At 41.3% G+C, this 14,205-nt stretch overlaps 1 protein-coding gene across 1 annotated transcript in view; it reads right to left on the bottom strand.

The window, feature by feature from the left end:
* TMCC3 (transmembrane and coiled-coil domain family 3) overlaps positions 1 to 7,904 on the bottom strand; it is a 111,783-nt gene extending 103,879 nt beyond the window's left edge. The window contains exons 1-2 of the mRNA XM_058805108.1: positions 7,778 to 7,904; positions 7,419 to 7,493 (exon numbers count right to left, since the gene is read on the bottom strand). Coding sequence (XP_058661091.1) covers positions 7,419 to 7,493; positions 7,778 to 7,807 — 105 coding nt within the window. The 5' untranslated portion in view covers positions 7,808 to 7,904. The remainder of the gene's footprint in view (positions 1 to 7,418; positions 7,494 to 7,777) is intronic.
* Between the last annotated feature and the right edge of the window lie 6,301 nt (positions 7,905 to 14,205).

The following is a 14,205-nucleotide window of genomic DNA, read 5'->3' as shown; positions in this document are numbered from 1 at the left end:
CAAAAAAACCCCAAGCAAAATTTATTCCAAAAGAATATGAAGATGGTATCTCTAAGAGATAAAAGGCATATTTGCACTCCAATTTACAATTCTTAAAATCATGCCTTTTTATCTTGTTTTCAAATTACTATTTTTCCCCAGTTTTCTCAAGTGCTACATTTCTGGACTACATGTAGCCAAGCAAAGTCAATCCGAGTACAAAAAGCAGCCTACCACTTTAGTCTCTGAAAAACACAGGTGAAGACATCTCTTCAGGAAGGGTGCAGACATTTCTGTACTTTTCACCTCTCTAGCGTTTACACACCTGGGTGTCAGCCTCAGGTAGCTTTCCAGACTTTCATCTGTCATAGTATGTACAAGACACTGTAATAAAGAGCCAGTTCTAAGCTTCTCACTTGCAGTCAGCATTGCCAAGGGTAACTGCATGTGAAGGGCAGCAGAGCAGATGCTTCAGGCACCCCACTGAAAAGAAATGAATTTTCAGGAGCCAGGGAAGACGACCCCGAGGTGCAAGGAAGCTGAGAAAGAAGCATGAAGAAGCCCTTTTGGGGGCTGTGATCAGAGTCCTTTTTGTTCTGAGGTCTATGGGATACCTCACCCCAGTAATCTGTGCCCACTATGAAACCAAAGCAGTTCTTGAAGATTGTTGTGCTACATTGGTGGCTGTGTCTTGAGGTAGCTGGGGTGGCAGAGCAATCCATATGCCATGCACGTGAGACAACATGTGCTGTTAAGAAAGCAACATGATGATCTCCTCCTCTCCTTTCCTGTGGAGTACTGGGCACTGCTCGTGGTCTGCACACACACAGGTACAAACATGCCCATTCCTACCCTGAGATCTTTCCACACAGAGGCAGAAGTCCCCATGCTTGGTGCATCCTTGCTGGTACATGCAGAACCATACGTGGGACTTCAGCTGAGGATATGGGAAAATCTCCTTTATGAGCAGAGGTAAGCAAGTGGGGAAAGTAAGCAATGGATGAGAGGAACAAATGTGACATGACACTAAGATGCTCTGAGATCTCAGACACTGAAATCTGTGTGAGGGCCTCTCAGTGGCATTTAAATCAGTTCTTCCCAGCAGTCAGGGAACATGCAGCATTAGGATTCCTGGTGGTCTAATTTAGTGCAGACAGAACAACAGCTTTAGCACCCAATTAAACAAACTTTTCTCCACCATCCACGTTTATCTATTGCCTCTAACAAGTGCCCCAGCTGCCTGTGGTTAAAAGCTACCCCGTTGTGTGTCCCAGTTTAACTGTGGTACTTGTTGGCAGTGATGGCCTAGAGGACGAGAGTATAAAGGGGCTAAAATGTGGAAACCTCCTTTTAGGAGGCTGTGAGAATCAATAGCAGGTAAGAATGGCAGCTTGGATGTAGGTTTTGGCTCAGGACACTCCCCTAACAACACTGATGAGGGCTATAGCAGCAGTGACCCCTTCCATATGTACCTATCTGTACCTGCATACACACACCTGTGCAGCCTGATGCTTAAATTTGTGGTCTAGCATCAGATACTGATTGCCACAAGAGACTTACAGCACGTCCTTGTACAGCCATTATTGTACCACAGACAGATAATCAATGGCACCTCTTCTCATGACTCCTGAGTGCCTACGGGTGCTTTTTCAGCAGCAGATGCAGAGTATACATATCCCCACGATGTCCTAGAGAACAGACAGCCAATGGCCAGCTAGATCCAGCTGCATCAGCAATGTCCTGAGGCACGCTGCCACCTGGTTGTAGTTTAGAGAGATGACAGCGAGCACCCTTCACTCCTTGAGCTTCCTTCACAGCAACGTTACCTGGCACCCAGAAAAGTGTTGTGTTTGTTGTTGCAGAGAGGATGAAGGGTGATGAAGGTGCTATTTATCAGTAGAATCTGGGAGTTCTTCAAGACATGACAATTCAATGTGGATGCACTGAAAAAAAAATACTTTCCCCTTTTCAGCCCCTATGGTACAAATTTACTTAAAAACACTACATTTGATGGGTTCTGCTTTGTCTAGATCAGTACCTGCTTGTCTAAAAACAGAAACAATGTTCCACAACAAGCAGGGTAACAAATCTAGACTGCCTAAGGACTTTATCTAAGTCTGGACTGTGTTGCTCTGGGTAAATTCAGTATGAAACACTGTCACTCACTACACATAGACATGAAAAAACCCAACCTATAGAAGGCGATGGAATGAGGAATTCAGTCCTTAAGGTGAATGTTCAGAATATCCTCTGCACATGTCTTGGAACTTATACGTATATACATGTTTAATGTCTATTAAACTTGTATTTTCAGCTTAAAACAGCCAGTTTTAAGAGCTGTATTCTTACCCACATAACCCTGGATCAAAGTGGCTTAAAAGTATACAGCTTTATCTCCAGTGATACAGAAACATTCCTGTAATTGACACTGCCCTGTACCATGATCAGTCTCTCACAGTGGTCCTCTCCAAGGTACAGTTTGGACCTTTCTTAGTACTTGTAGAGTTTATACCAAGACTCTGGGAGCAATTACCAAAATGAACAATACAGTTCAAAAGTAAGGCGTTTAAAAAGGTTTTAGAAAAAAGAAAGGCTACAGGTGAATTAATTTTTTTACCTTCAGTCATTTAAAATGCTTAGAGAATTTACTTAAGAAGATAATACATTCTATTTAGACCTTTCCTGATATCTTTTATTTTCTGGCTGTCAGCAAGAAGAAAACATTACCTTATGTTATACAGTCTATTGCTGAGAGACTTGATGGTGTTATTCATGTTATCCTTTTTTCCTTCACCTTAATTAGAATTGAAGACTGAAATTGTGTGACTCTCAACACTCAGGAGATATGTAAATTACAAGGGAAAAACAGCTAAGGGCTTGCCTGCATGTGTTGCACACCAGATAAGGCAACACTCTTTCCTTCCCCTCTGCTATTACAGCATTTCCACTGCAGCATGCTTGGCCACACAATACCACAAAAGCTATTTATGGACTCTCCTATCAGTGTACACACAGTGGTTAACAACACAGGACTGCAGTAACCAGGAACATTTTGGTATGACATTTTTCTAAAGGAAACCTTATTCCCTTGATTTCTGCAGGAAAGGGAGGAGCTGCTCCAAAGCATCAGGCCTGTGGTTAAAGCACTGATGGAAGACCAGAGCTCTACCTTTGAAGATGGAATGTCATTTTGGATGCTCATTTAAAATTAGTTTTAATGGATTCACTTGCATTACAAAGGCAGTAGCTTCTGAAAAGTGCTCACCTCAAGGAAGTGAAACCGCTGACACAATGTGAAGAGCTGAAAACAAAGTGATGCAGCTGACACACTCATCTCAGGAACATGGTGCATCTTGATTTTCTTAGATGGTTTCTGCCTAATGCTGTCATGCAAAGGCTCTTCAGAAACCCAGGCATGATTTTCAAAACATCCAGCTCTGGCCACTGATACTGAAAGACACTGAGAGACTTCACCTGTCACAAAACTCTCTAAAATTTGTTCCTGTATCAACTTTTACTGTTTGAGATAAGAAGAGGAATAATCACTGTTGTAGCACTTGATGGCCTTAGTAAGTGAAAAATTGATCGATATTTTCCCCCCTCCCCCATGAGAATTTACAAAGTGAAAACAAGTATTCCTAGCAAAACAAAAAATTCAAAGTCTTCTCAACAATATCATATATTATTGTTTAAAACTTTAATGTTAATTAAAATAAAATAAGGTGACTAGAAAAGCAATTATACCATGGATTGTCAGATCAAAAAATCTGACCAATGTTTCATTCTTATGGATGTGATAGGGCCACCAAGTCTGCTTTATCTCTTGGAAGAAAATCTGTCCACTTTATATCTCTAAAGATTTGATTAACTTCACTTTATGTTTTATTCCATGAAGGACAAAAACTAAGGTAAACTGGCAGCAGATAATCAGAGGCAGTACCAACCCTCAGCAACAACTCGAACTGATGTGCACTCCTGGTGTCATGAGGAAGGATGCCAGTCCACTGCAACATCCCCCTTCCCTTCTCTTTCACCCAGTCTTATGTTTGCATTTGCCCATTGTTGTGGATTGATAATGTTGCACAAACATAAAACTAGTTCTTGTGCCTGTAAATGGAAATAATATTTCATCTGGTATAAAAACCATGCTAAGGTACATACTTTATTTTCTTCCCATATTTTTGTGGTGAATACTGTACTGTATCTTCAGGGGTTTGACCTCTTACTTCTAGATCATTTGATATAACACACCAAATAAATAGTCCCCAGATAAATACATGAATGGAAGCCATCACCTTTCCTATTAAAAAAGGTCTATTTAAGTCATATAGTACAGAGAAATAAAATGCTTCAGCTCCTCTCAGACACCATTTGGGAAAGAATTATTGTGTTAGAGGCACACAGAAATCATAGTTTTATTTGCCACAGTTGTAGCAATTAGGTTTATTGCTATACAAGGTGCTAGCAAAGAGTAGCAGAGCCTGTCTGGTTTTCAAATTATTTTGTGCCTTTGATGGCAGTTTTTAAACAGCTGCTTTCAGAGCTTCCTCTTTCTTGTTCACTAAACCACTCTGAGAAATATCGCAACAGGAACAAGCAAGTGCTTTTAAAACCATGGTAAGAACATCACTGTGAACCACATCTTTAAACAAACTGCTGTCCTCTTTAGAAGGAAATTCTGACTGTGAGTTATTCTAATGTGAAAGACAACAAATGGTATTTTGATTTGTATTTCATGGGTCTTTCCCAACACTAATGAGGGCAGCCTCCCAGCCCTCCTTCAAAGATAAGGGTTGTTTTTTCTCCTCCTGTGGGGGAAGAGAGACAGTGAAACCAGATGAGTGCCTTGTGGGTCACAGAGATAGGTTGGGGTACACGTGAGCTCAGCTCATGGTGCTGTCAGCTACCAGATCCATGTCATGACCCAAGCCTGGCAATCACTTCTTCCCAGACAGACTGGTCACTGCTGGTGCCCAAAGTGAAATTCTTCAGCCAAAGGAAAAGTGGAGGGGAAGGGACAAATCTTTGACACCTTTTTGCCTTTTTCTAGCTCTTTACCTTCTGAAGATCTTAAACACTTGATTACCAATGGTAAACAAGGAGACATATCAACCACTTCACTTCAAGCCAGCTGGTAGGTAACTAGCAGCACCCAAACAGGCACTGCACCATCACAACAGGAGGACTTCTTATCAAGCCAGTGTTATAACACAATAGGAACTTGATTCAGCAGGATCCTCCTCTTCTTTCCAGATCATGCAAAAACATTTTGAACTATAGAAAATTAAAATCGCTGCCAACCTGTAACTCCAACAATCAAAAGCCTCAGATGTTGAGCTGGCCCTGCCATCCTGTAGCACAGAAAAAATATCTGGCAATATACACATTGCCAAGTTGTTTATTACTGAATCAGATTGCATCCATACATATCCTAAGAAATCTGTTACTAGGTGCTGATTTATTTAATGATTTAATGGACTTTGAATAGTTTCCAGAAAAGAATGCTGGACCTCAAGGTTGTGTTGTTATTTTGTTCAAATGAAGCAACAATAGCTGAAAAAACTCTCATGAGTCCTCAGCAGAGGTAGGAAAAAAAATAATTCTGCATTGTGGCAGACCTTGAAATCAGATCAAAGAGCAACTGTGAAGCATCCTCTTTTAAACTGCAAGAGTAGATGAAAAGAATCATTTACCCTTATGCTCTTAAAGCGAGATTAGATCTACAGCTTGGAGAGACCAGTTCAGAAACAATCACAATCAACAAATATTTCACAAGATGTAAACTGTTCAGTATACAACAGTATACATCTTTGAACTGGATGATCTTTGGAGATTTATTCTGTCATACCTTCAGTCCTGTAATCATCATCAAAGTGAAACTGAAATACCCAGTTTTAGCATTAGCTAAATGTAAACAGATCTTCTATTTCTGCAGACTGCTTTGCATTAAAATATGCCAAAATGTCTTGCAGAATCCATTAAGTGGCATTCTTTTTTGCAGAAGAGGAAGGGCAAATGATTCTCAGAAAACTGCAATGGCCCCCCTGGAAGTCCTGGAAGAGCCCTCAGGATGCTCTGTGGATTGGGGGCTGTGGTGATTGCAGACCAGCAGCCCCTCTTTGGGGTATAATGACAAGACCCGAAGAGTGTTTCTTCTGATGAAGCAGACTTGTGGCTGTGGGACTGCATGCCAGATGAAGGTTGTTACACCTCCCAAAGGCATACTTTGGAGTCTTCTTGGGTCCACAGTGGCATCCTCTTGCTGCCTCAGGCAGCTGATGCTCCCCCAAGCACCTCCCTCTCAGTCATGGGGGTGGTGGATTGTGAGAGTGGAGAAGCCCACTGGAGATTAGTTTGCCACATGCACTTTGGCACAGGGATGCCCCATGCTGAAGGACCAAGCTGGGCAGTTGGGCAGCGCTGGAGACAGGTGGCAGGCATGGTGGGTGCCCAGGGCTGCTGGTGTCAGCACAGACACCCACACAGATCAGCTTTCTCCCTAACTCACTGAGCAATGCAGGCTCAGCAGGTGGCAGAGCCTGGGTATGGTCTTCACTAACTGAGATCTGAGTATCAGACAAGATCCAGAGCCCAGACTTTCAGTAAACACTGGAAGAAACAGAATTTGGCTCAAAACTCAATCCTTCTTGCTGCTGGTAGAGGAGATGTTTCTGAACTCCTTAGTCACACAGCCTTGATATGAGGTCTCAACATGGATCTGAAGAGACCACAGCTACAATTGTCATAAATACATAATACAATCCCACTGCTAAATCTAGAGAATGGCACTGCATTTCCCCATAAAAAACTTCTGGTTTATTCTGTGCTACTGGATAAGATTTTGAAAAAGAATAAACCAAATATTTGCTAATCTTTTCCGTTTCAAGGGCAAAGCTGTACAGTTACACTCATGTTCTACCTCTTCTGAAAAGGGGATGGTTACAGTGAATCTGATTAGTTTCTGGTCTCTTTATAAGCACAACACACAGGTTTCTCTGTGCATCCTTATTGTTGTGTCAAATAAATGTGATTTTGTTATTTTCATAAAGTTCAAAAAATCATGAATTTACAAATTCATAGCAATTTCAAATAAAATCTATATTCACATCTCTGAATATTGTCATCTGTCCTTAAAAACATGTCTAGCAAGTGTCTGTAAGCAACATGGTGAGCCCAGGTGAGCTACACACTTGGCAAGAGCTTGAGGAGGTGAATTTTTCTGAAAGTCAAAATGCAGCACCTGCCTGAACTGACCTCAACTGATACAGGCAAAACTGCCTGCTCCATGAGTTTCCCAGTATTCCAGCTGCCTTTCAAAGCTCCCCAAGTCTTAGAAAACACTCCTGGCCAGCTGAAGGTACTGGTGTCTTCTGGCAGCCTACATGCACTCCTGCACTCTATTTCCCCCTTTAAGCATGTTAAACCTGACAGGGACCTACCTGTCTGCCAGCTGCAGTGTTCCCAGAAAAGTTGATGCAGAGAGCCTGTCTCCTGAAGGTCCACAAGGAGCCTGCCTGTAAGAACACCATGAGCCCTTGTCCCTGTAAGGGCCTACTCTGAAACCACACTAGAGATGGCAGAACAAACTACTCTGTTTCACTTCTGCGAGTCTTTGAGTAGCCAAGGTCTTGCTGTAATTATATATCCACACAGAGTGTGTGCTGTATCCATCTATACAAAGTAGGAGATTATATTAAAGTATTACATCACAGACTAATTTTGGTATAAAACAGCATCCCTTAATCTGAGGGGGGCAATAACTCTCAGAACAGGTAAAGCAGAAGGACTCGTGTTGTACCTTGCGTGGAGATCTTGCTGATTTATCCATTTCATCTAATCATCTAGAAGCAGTGAAGTTAGGATTTGAGAGCAGCTCTAGAGCCCACTGAAGTCATCAGGTACCTCATGGCTTTCTGGAAGCTTTGGATTCAGAGCGCAACAGCTGTTCAGAACCTAAACCTGAGAAAACAGAATGTACAAGAATAAACGGGGCTGATCACAACTGCAGATACAGAGCCTGTGGCAGCTTGGTCTACTTGTATTCAGAGAATCTAGGGTAGAGGACATGACAGGCTTGGTTTCTGCAAGGAGATGGGGCTCACGTGTCCCTTGCAGGGAGCCCAGCTCCAAGTAAGATTTCCCTCATTAACAATTATTTTTCTTTTCCTCTTGCAGCACACGTTGGAAGGATGCAACAGAGCAGAAGGCTAAAAGCTCAACTACCCAAAGCTCTCCATCCTAATGCACTCCTCTAGAGCATAGCAGGGCTTTGAAGAAAGACAAAACCAGGCGATGAGTATTCCAGTGGCAGAATTTACTGCAGAGCCCCGAACAACAAACTGCAAGACAATGCATTATATTATGTTTTAGACCCCATGCCACTTCCAGCTCACCCAGATTCACACATTGATCCTGCAGCAGGATCCATACAGCATGAAGGCTGACATAATACTAATTACCCATGCCCATTAGAGGAACCTCTTCTGCTGCACAGCTTGTAGCATCTACAATAATTTTCCAGGGGATGCACCAAGAGGTGTGACAAAAATTCCCTCATATGAGAAGCATGGATAACACATCATTTTCTGTGCTGCATGTTTAATCCCTTTGTGCAAATTCTTGTACATTTGTGCACCTTTGAGGTAAAAAGTATGATAAAATCAGCACTATTCTTTTTATGATACAGATAGAATTTTCCAAAATCCAATCCTCTGTTAAAAATGTAAAGACAATACAAAGGTGGTAAATGCATTAAAAAGTAAGCAGTATAAAATTTTGCCAAGTTTTATACTGCTGCTGCTATTAGAAACAGATCAGAGTCTCGGTGTAGCCATGATATTTTCTGAAAAATCCTTTCCTTAGGATTTTTCCTCCTGAGAAGCTGTGAGGCCTCAGGAACAACATGTAAACAATGGTTATCTGCTGCTGTGGAATGCAACAGGTGGATCTGTGATTGGTCTCATGTGGTTGTTTCTAATTAATGGCCAATCACAGTCAGCTGGCTCAGACTTTCTGTCCAAGACACAAGCCTTTGTTATTCATTCCTTCTTTTTCTATTCTTAGCTAGCCTTCTGATGAAATCCTTTCCTCTATTCTTTTAGTATAGTTTTAATAGAATATATATCATAAAATAATAAATCAAGCCTTCTGAAACATGGAGTCAGATCTTGGTCTGGTCTCTTCCCTCATCCTCGGACCCCTGTGAACATTGTCACATCTGGGTGTCACAAACTACATTGCTTTGGCAGATATAGAAAAGCCCTAGCAAGACATTGCATGGTTTTCAGTCTCCTCACCTCACACAAAGCTGAGAGATTTTCTAATATAGAGAAATAAACCAACACCCACATACACATAGAGTGAGATCTTGTACACAAGTGTAAGCAAGCCTTTGAGGCTGGCACTCAGATATGCTGAAGGCAAGTAAAGGTCAGCCCATCTTCATACCTGACCATGAATAGCAAGGAGAGGGCTGGAAAACTACTGTGTTATTCTTTTATACCTGAGACCATACTTAGATGCCAGGAATTGTTAAAACAAACAAGTGGGATAAAAGGCTTCTCTTTCTGATGGAAGAAAAAATAGGAAGAAAGAGAAAAGACAGAACACCACCACCAGAAAACCCCATGGAATGTTGTGTCTTGTCAGCAATATTAATCGTTCTACAACTATAAGCCTTCCTGAATACAGGAAGTTGTAGAGCCACAGGAAATCTCTCCTCAGTAGCAAACTAAAACCCACTTTCTCTACTTGTATTATCCTGAACACTCTACATGTTTTCTTTCATATAGGAAAACCTGGAATTAAAGAATCTGGCAGAATCTTTGAAAATCTTGTTTCTTGGTCTCTCAATTTCAGCAACATAATGCTAAAGGTAGGAAATACTATATAAAATAACCTTCTGTCTCCATAAAACATGTTTATAAAAAACAAAAGCCACACCAGTAACTGCTGTCTCAAAACTACATAAAACAAATTTACACTCTTAAAATTATAAGTCAAATGAGACTTCAAAACAAAGCTATAATAATTACGCCATTATTATCACACTTCTAATGAGAATATACTCATTTTTGGAAGTCAACTTTTTTCCCTAAAAGTTAAACCCCTTTTTTTTCAAAGAATTGGAGAAGTAAAACCATTGAATTCATCTAATAATGCAGTGTGAGAGTGCATAAATGCAAATGTGCTGCTGAGCATAATCAGCACTATACACCTGAGAGTCACAGAGTCCTGTTTAGCTGAGTAAGGTTTCCTGGTTGAGCAGGGAGCTCTGGCATCCAGCCCATGCAATCAGCACACCAGCTTGTCATGGACGACTGTACACAGTCATGGACATGTTTAGATATTTCAGAAGCTTTTTATGACTTACCATATGTGTCTGAAGTCACCTCAATCTGTACTGAAATTACCAGAAACTGCTATAAGTGCTGTAGTTACTTTTTTCCCCAAATATATATAATTTTGGTATCTAGTAGTTTGTGTCACACCAAGAAACCCATCGTGCATTGGAGTGTGAATATACTGTTGAAAGTGATGATGCTGTTGAAAGATTATATCAAGGGCAGGGGGAAACATGATTAAGTTCCATGTCACTGAGTTCTCTCACTTTTGTATAACACATATAGTCACTGTTAGATGAAAAAAAAAAAGCTTTATTACAATGAAAGGGAAATATCAACTAAAGAGAAATAATGTCAAGCAGAAGCGTAAATCACAGGCAGGTCTGACAAAGCAATACCATGTATTAAAGTTGCTATGGATGCCCTGAGGCAGAGCAGCACAGTTTTCTCAAGTGTTATGAAAATAGACAATTGAAGGTACATTTGTTCCAAACTGTGCTCACCTTCAGCTGGCGTTCAGCATGCTGCTGGCACTGAAGCTGCGGCCAGCAAAGCTGTGCCCGTCTGTTCCCAAGGGGAACCTGGCACAAGTCTGGGAGTTCAGCCATTCAGAAGGAAACACTGCAGTACTCCTTGAATCATGGAGGGAGGGTAGTGATGGAAAGGGTTCACATGATCTTCCAAGGCAGCTCATGTAGCATCAGCTGCATTTTGGACTCTCTTCTTCTACCACCGTATTTTCAGTTTTCAGGTTTGTAGTCTTACATTGGCTGTAATTTCCATACTTTTGACTAGATTTAGTTAGCCTAGCTCCCTATGAAAATCAGATTTCCAGGATCAGTCTGTTTATATGTATGTAACAAACTTCTAATGCTGATTTCAGGCCAATCAGACAAATACTGGAGATATCAAATATGATGAACTCAAATATGATGTGTATTTTGTAAAAACAGAGTGAGGGATACCAAGGTTTCGATTTTGTTGGCCAATTAACTTCAATGAGACAGGCTGCACATAACTGTGGAAATATTTGACAGAACAAAGGCTGTAAAAAAAAGTATGGGAACTGTATAGGATACATGGCAAATCCAGAAAATAGTAGTTTAATTTAGTTTTTAAAAGCTATGAATGAAAAGGCTCAAGACCATAGGAAACTGAGTTTCCACAGCATTCTCTGTAGCCACGGGCCTTGATATACACACCTTTGTGAACAAGATAAATTTATAGCAACAGTTATATTTAAGCTAATATTAATGATGTGATTTTCACTACTAAGCTTTATTGTCTTCTACAATAAATGGGATTGCTGCTAGAATCTGAGGGAATTTAACAGCCATGCTGGGCTGGCCATCTCTGCACAATGCTCAATAAAGATGCTGCATTGTGTCTGTTTGCCTAAAAGAAAGAAGAACAGTCTGCATATGTATAAACTAGTTCAACAGAGAGAGTCAAAGCTTAATTAATGGCTCCTGGTTGATTTTAACCCCATTGCAATCAGTGCTGGGCTAACACTGGGGATGGTGGTGGTGATGGTTGTGTGAACTGCACTGAGCAGCAGAGCAGGAACAGCTGAACATCAGTCCCAGCTGCTTCCAACACACCCATCTCTGGGTCACTTCTCATTCCAGCTCAAATAGCAATTTCCACAAGAAATAGACTTCTCTGCTTTCAGCAGGGCAGCAAAGAAACCTATATTTCTTAATACCACTTCTGGGAATTCTGCATTGCAGTTGTTGGAAGAAACTGCTAGTTTTATACCTAAAATTTAATTAAAGTATCTCCAGAATTTTTTCTCCTGTAATTTAGTGGTATTTCTCTCACAGGCTAACCAGAATTATTTGCAAACTGTTATGGCTACTGCAGACAAAAGAGGTCACCAAGCTGCAGCAGTAGCTGTAATTAACACAGGAGCATACGTCAATACGTAATTGACTTCAGAAGGAATTCAGAGCAGCCACAGAACCAAGTAGCTCTGCCAAGCTTTTGGCATCCAAACAGCAGCTACTCCTGCCACAAGCTGGAACAGGAGCAGGAAGAGACCGAGAGGACCAGTTTTTCCTGCAAGGATTTTTCTGAGATCATCTTCCTGGGATGCACAGTCACATCAGACCCATGAAACCTACCCTGCTTAGGGATCCTCAGTTTATGTGAGCAGTGATGGCAGAACTTCAAAGCTCTTGACCAGCCAGCAATTATTTACCATGGCTTGAATGACAGGACAGCAGGACTAGATATGATGAATATGGGCTGCAGCTACCAAGATGTTAGATTGTGCCATTGGGTCAGAATGCAACATTTCAGCAAAAAGAGGAGCCTTAGGCAGTCATACAAGGAATCTAGGAGGAATGGGCTTGAAGGAAGATTTTTTTGCCTGTGAGAGCAATGTGCTGAGTAGTTGTACAGAAGGAACAGCTCTTCTTTGAGAAGCAAGCCAATAATCCCATTTTTTTCTCTGTAATTAGTCCTGATAGTGAAAGGTATAGTCCATCACCCCCCCCATCAGAAACACAGACAGTGACCATTTAAGAAAGTTAGAAAGCCTAGCCAGATGCATGCAGTGTTTTGCAAGGGTGGGACACCAAACATCCCTGTTCTGAAATGAACCATAAGGTGGCACTGCTTTAAAACATTACCTGAGAAAATTTCCCCTGACATTTTCTATGCTCTACAAAACTCCACAGAGTTCTCACTTTTAATTTAAGTGAATCAAGTCATTCTACAGAAACTGCAGTGATACAGTGAAGCATAGATCATTGGCATTTGTACTTTCACATGTATTATTTTCTCAGAAATTGCTACGTTTTGTTCTGAAAACCAAAATGTCTCAGATACTTTGTTCAAGCACTGCAACACCCATTTCAAAATTTATGTTTTTGTGTGTAACCTGTCTTCTCTTTATACAACCTTTGACATGTAAGACCATAAAGATTCTGCTCTTTCTCTGAGCATGGCAAGAGCCAACAAAGCCACTTCTGACAAGTTATTTTCTAGTTCACATCTAATGTACAGGACAAGCTGTCCGATAAATGCAGTCTTTGCAAGTGGAGTTGCAGGAAGTTCCTAGTGGATATGGTAAAATGAACTACAGAGACACCCTGTGTCTATTGATTTGCTGCTATATTAGACCTGGCCACCATTTGAAATGAATGGTGAAAGGGACATAAAGCCACCTACAGAAAGGAGACTATGTCAGTCTGAGAGAATAGTAGGAGTGTGATGTGTGATTCTTAACAAACTTCCTGAATGCAAAAATAAGGACCCTCCTGAATCTCCAAATCCCATGGGCACAGAGAACCAGCTGCTGTTTTTGTGCCAGGGTACAGTATCAGTTTTACATAGCACAAGAAAAAGAAATGGGTCAGAAAGTAAATGCTCACCAACTGCAGAACCTTCTGTTGGGTTGTCCTGTAAGAGCCTAACTGATCTGAAAATAACAAGGCCATGAGTTCAGGTCCCCCTTGATCTTCCGTATCCAGCCAGTCTCCTGCCCTGCAAAGAACTCCTCAGCTTTCAGGCAGTCCTTTGCTGTGAACAATGCAAGGTCTTTAAACCACTGTTATTTTTGCAGTCTCTACCACAAAGTATGGCTCACCCACCTCCAGCTACCACATGCTATGCAGAAGAACACATAGGAAGAGATAGCAGAACTACCTGAGCTCAGCTTTAGATATTTTCTTTCTTGCAGGTACTTTTGATCTAGCTTTGCATCCCAGTAGTGACCTTGCACTGGCACCCTTTCAACCAACGAACCAAAGTGTTCAAAAAGCCAGTGAGGTGATGGACAGGCCACAGACCCCATTCCAAGTTAACCACGTGGCAGAATGATAAACCAGCATCTGCCTACAGCTGACTTCAGGATGTGCAATGGCCAGGAGCTGACCCA

The sequence above is a fragment of the Ammospiza caudacuta genome, chromosome 5 (assembly GCF_027887145.1).
Source record: "Ammospiza caudacuta isolate bAmmCau1 chromosome 5, bAmmCau1.pri, whole genome shotgun sequence".
Lineage (NCBI taxonomy): Eukaryota > Metazoa > Chordata > Aves > Passeriformes > Passerellidae > Ammospiza > Ammospiza caudacuta.
This window is presented reverse-complemented; position numbering and strand designations above follow the sequence as displayed.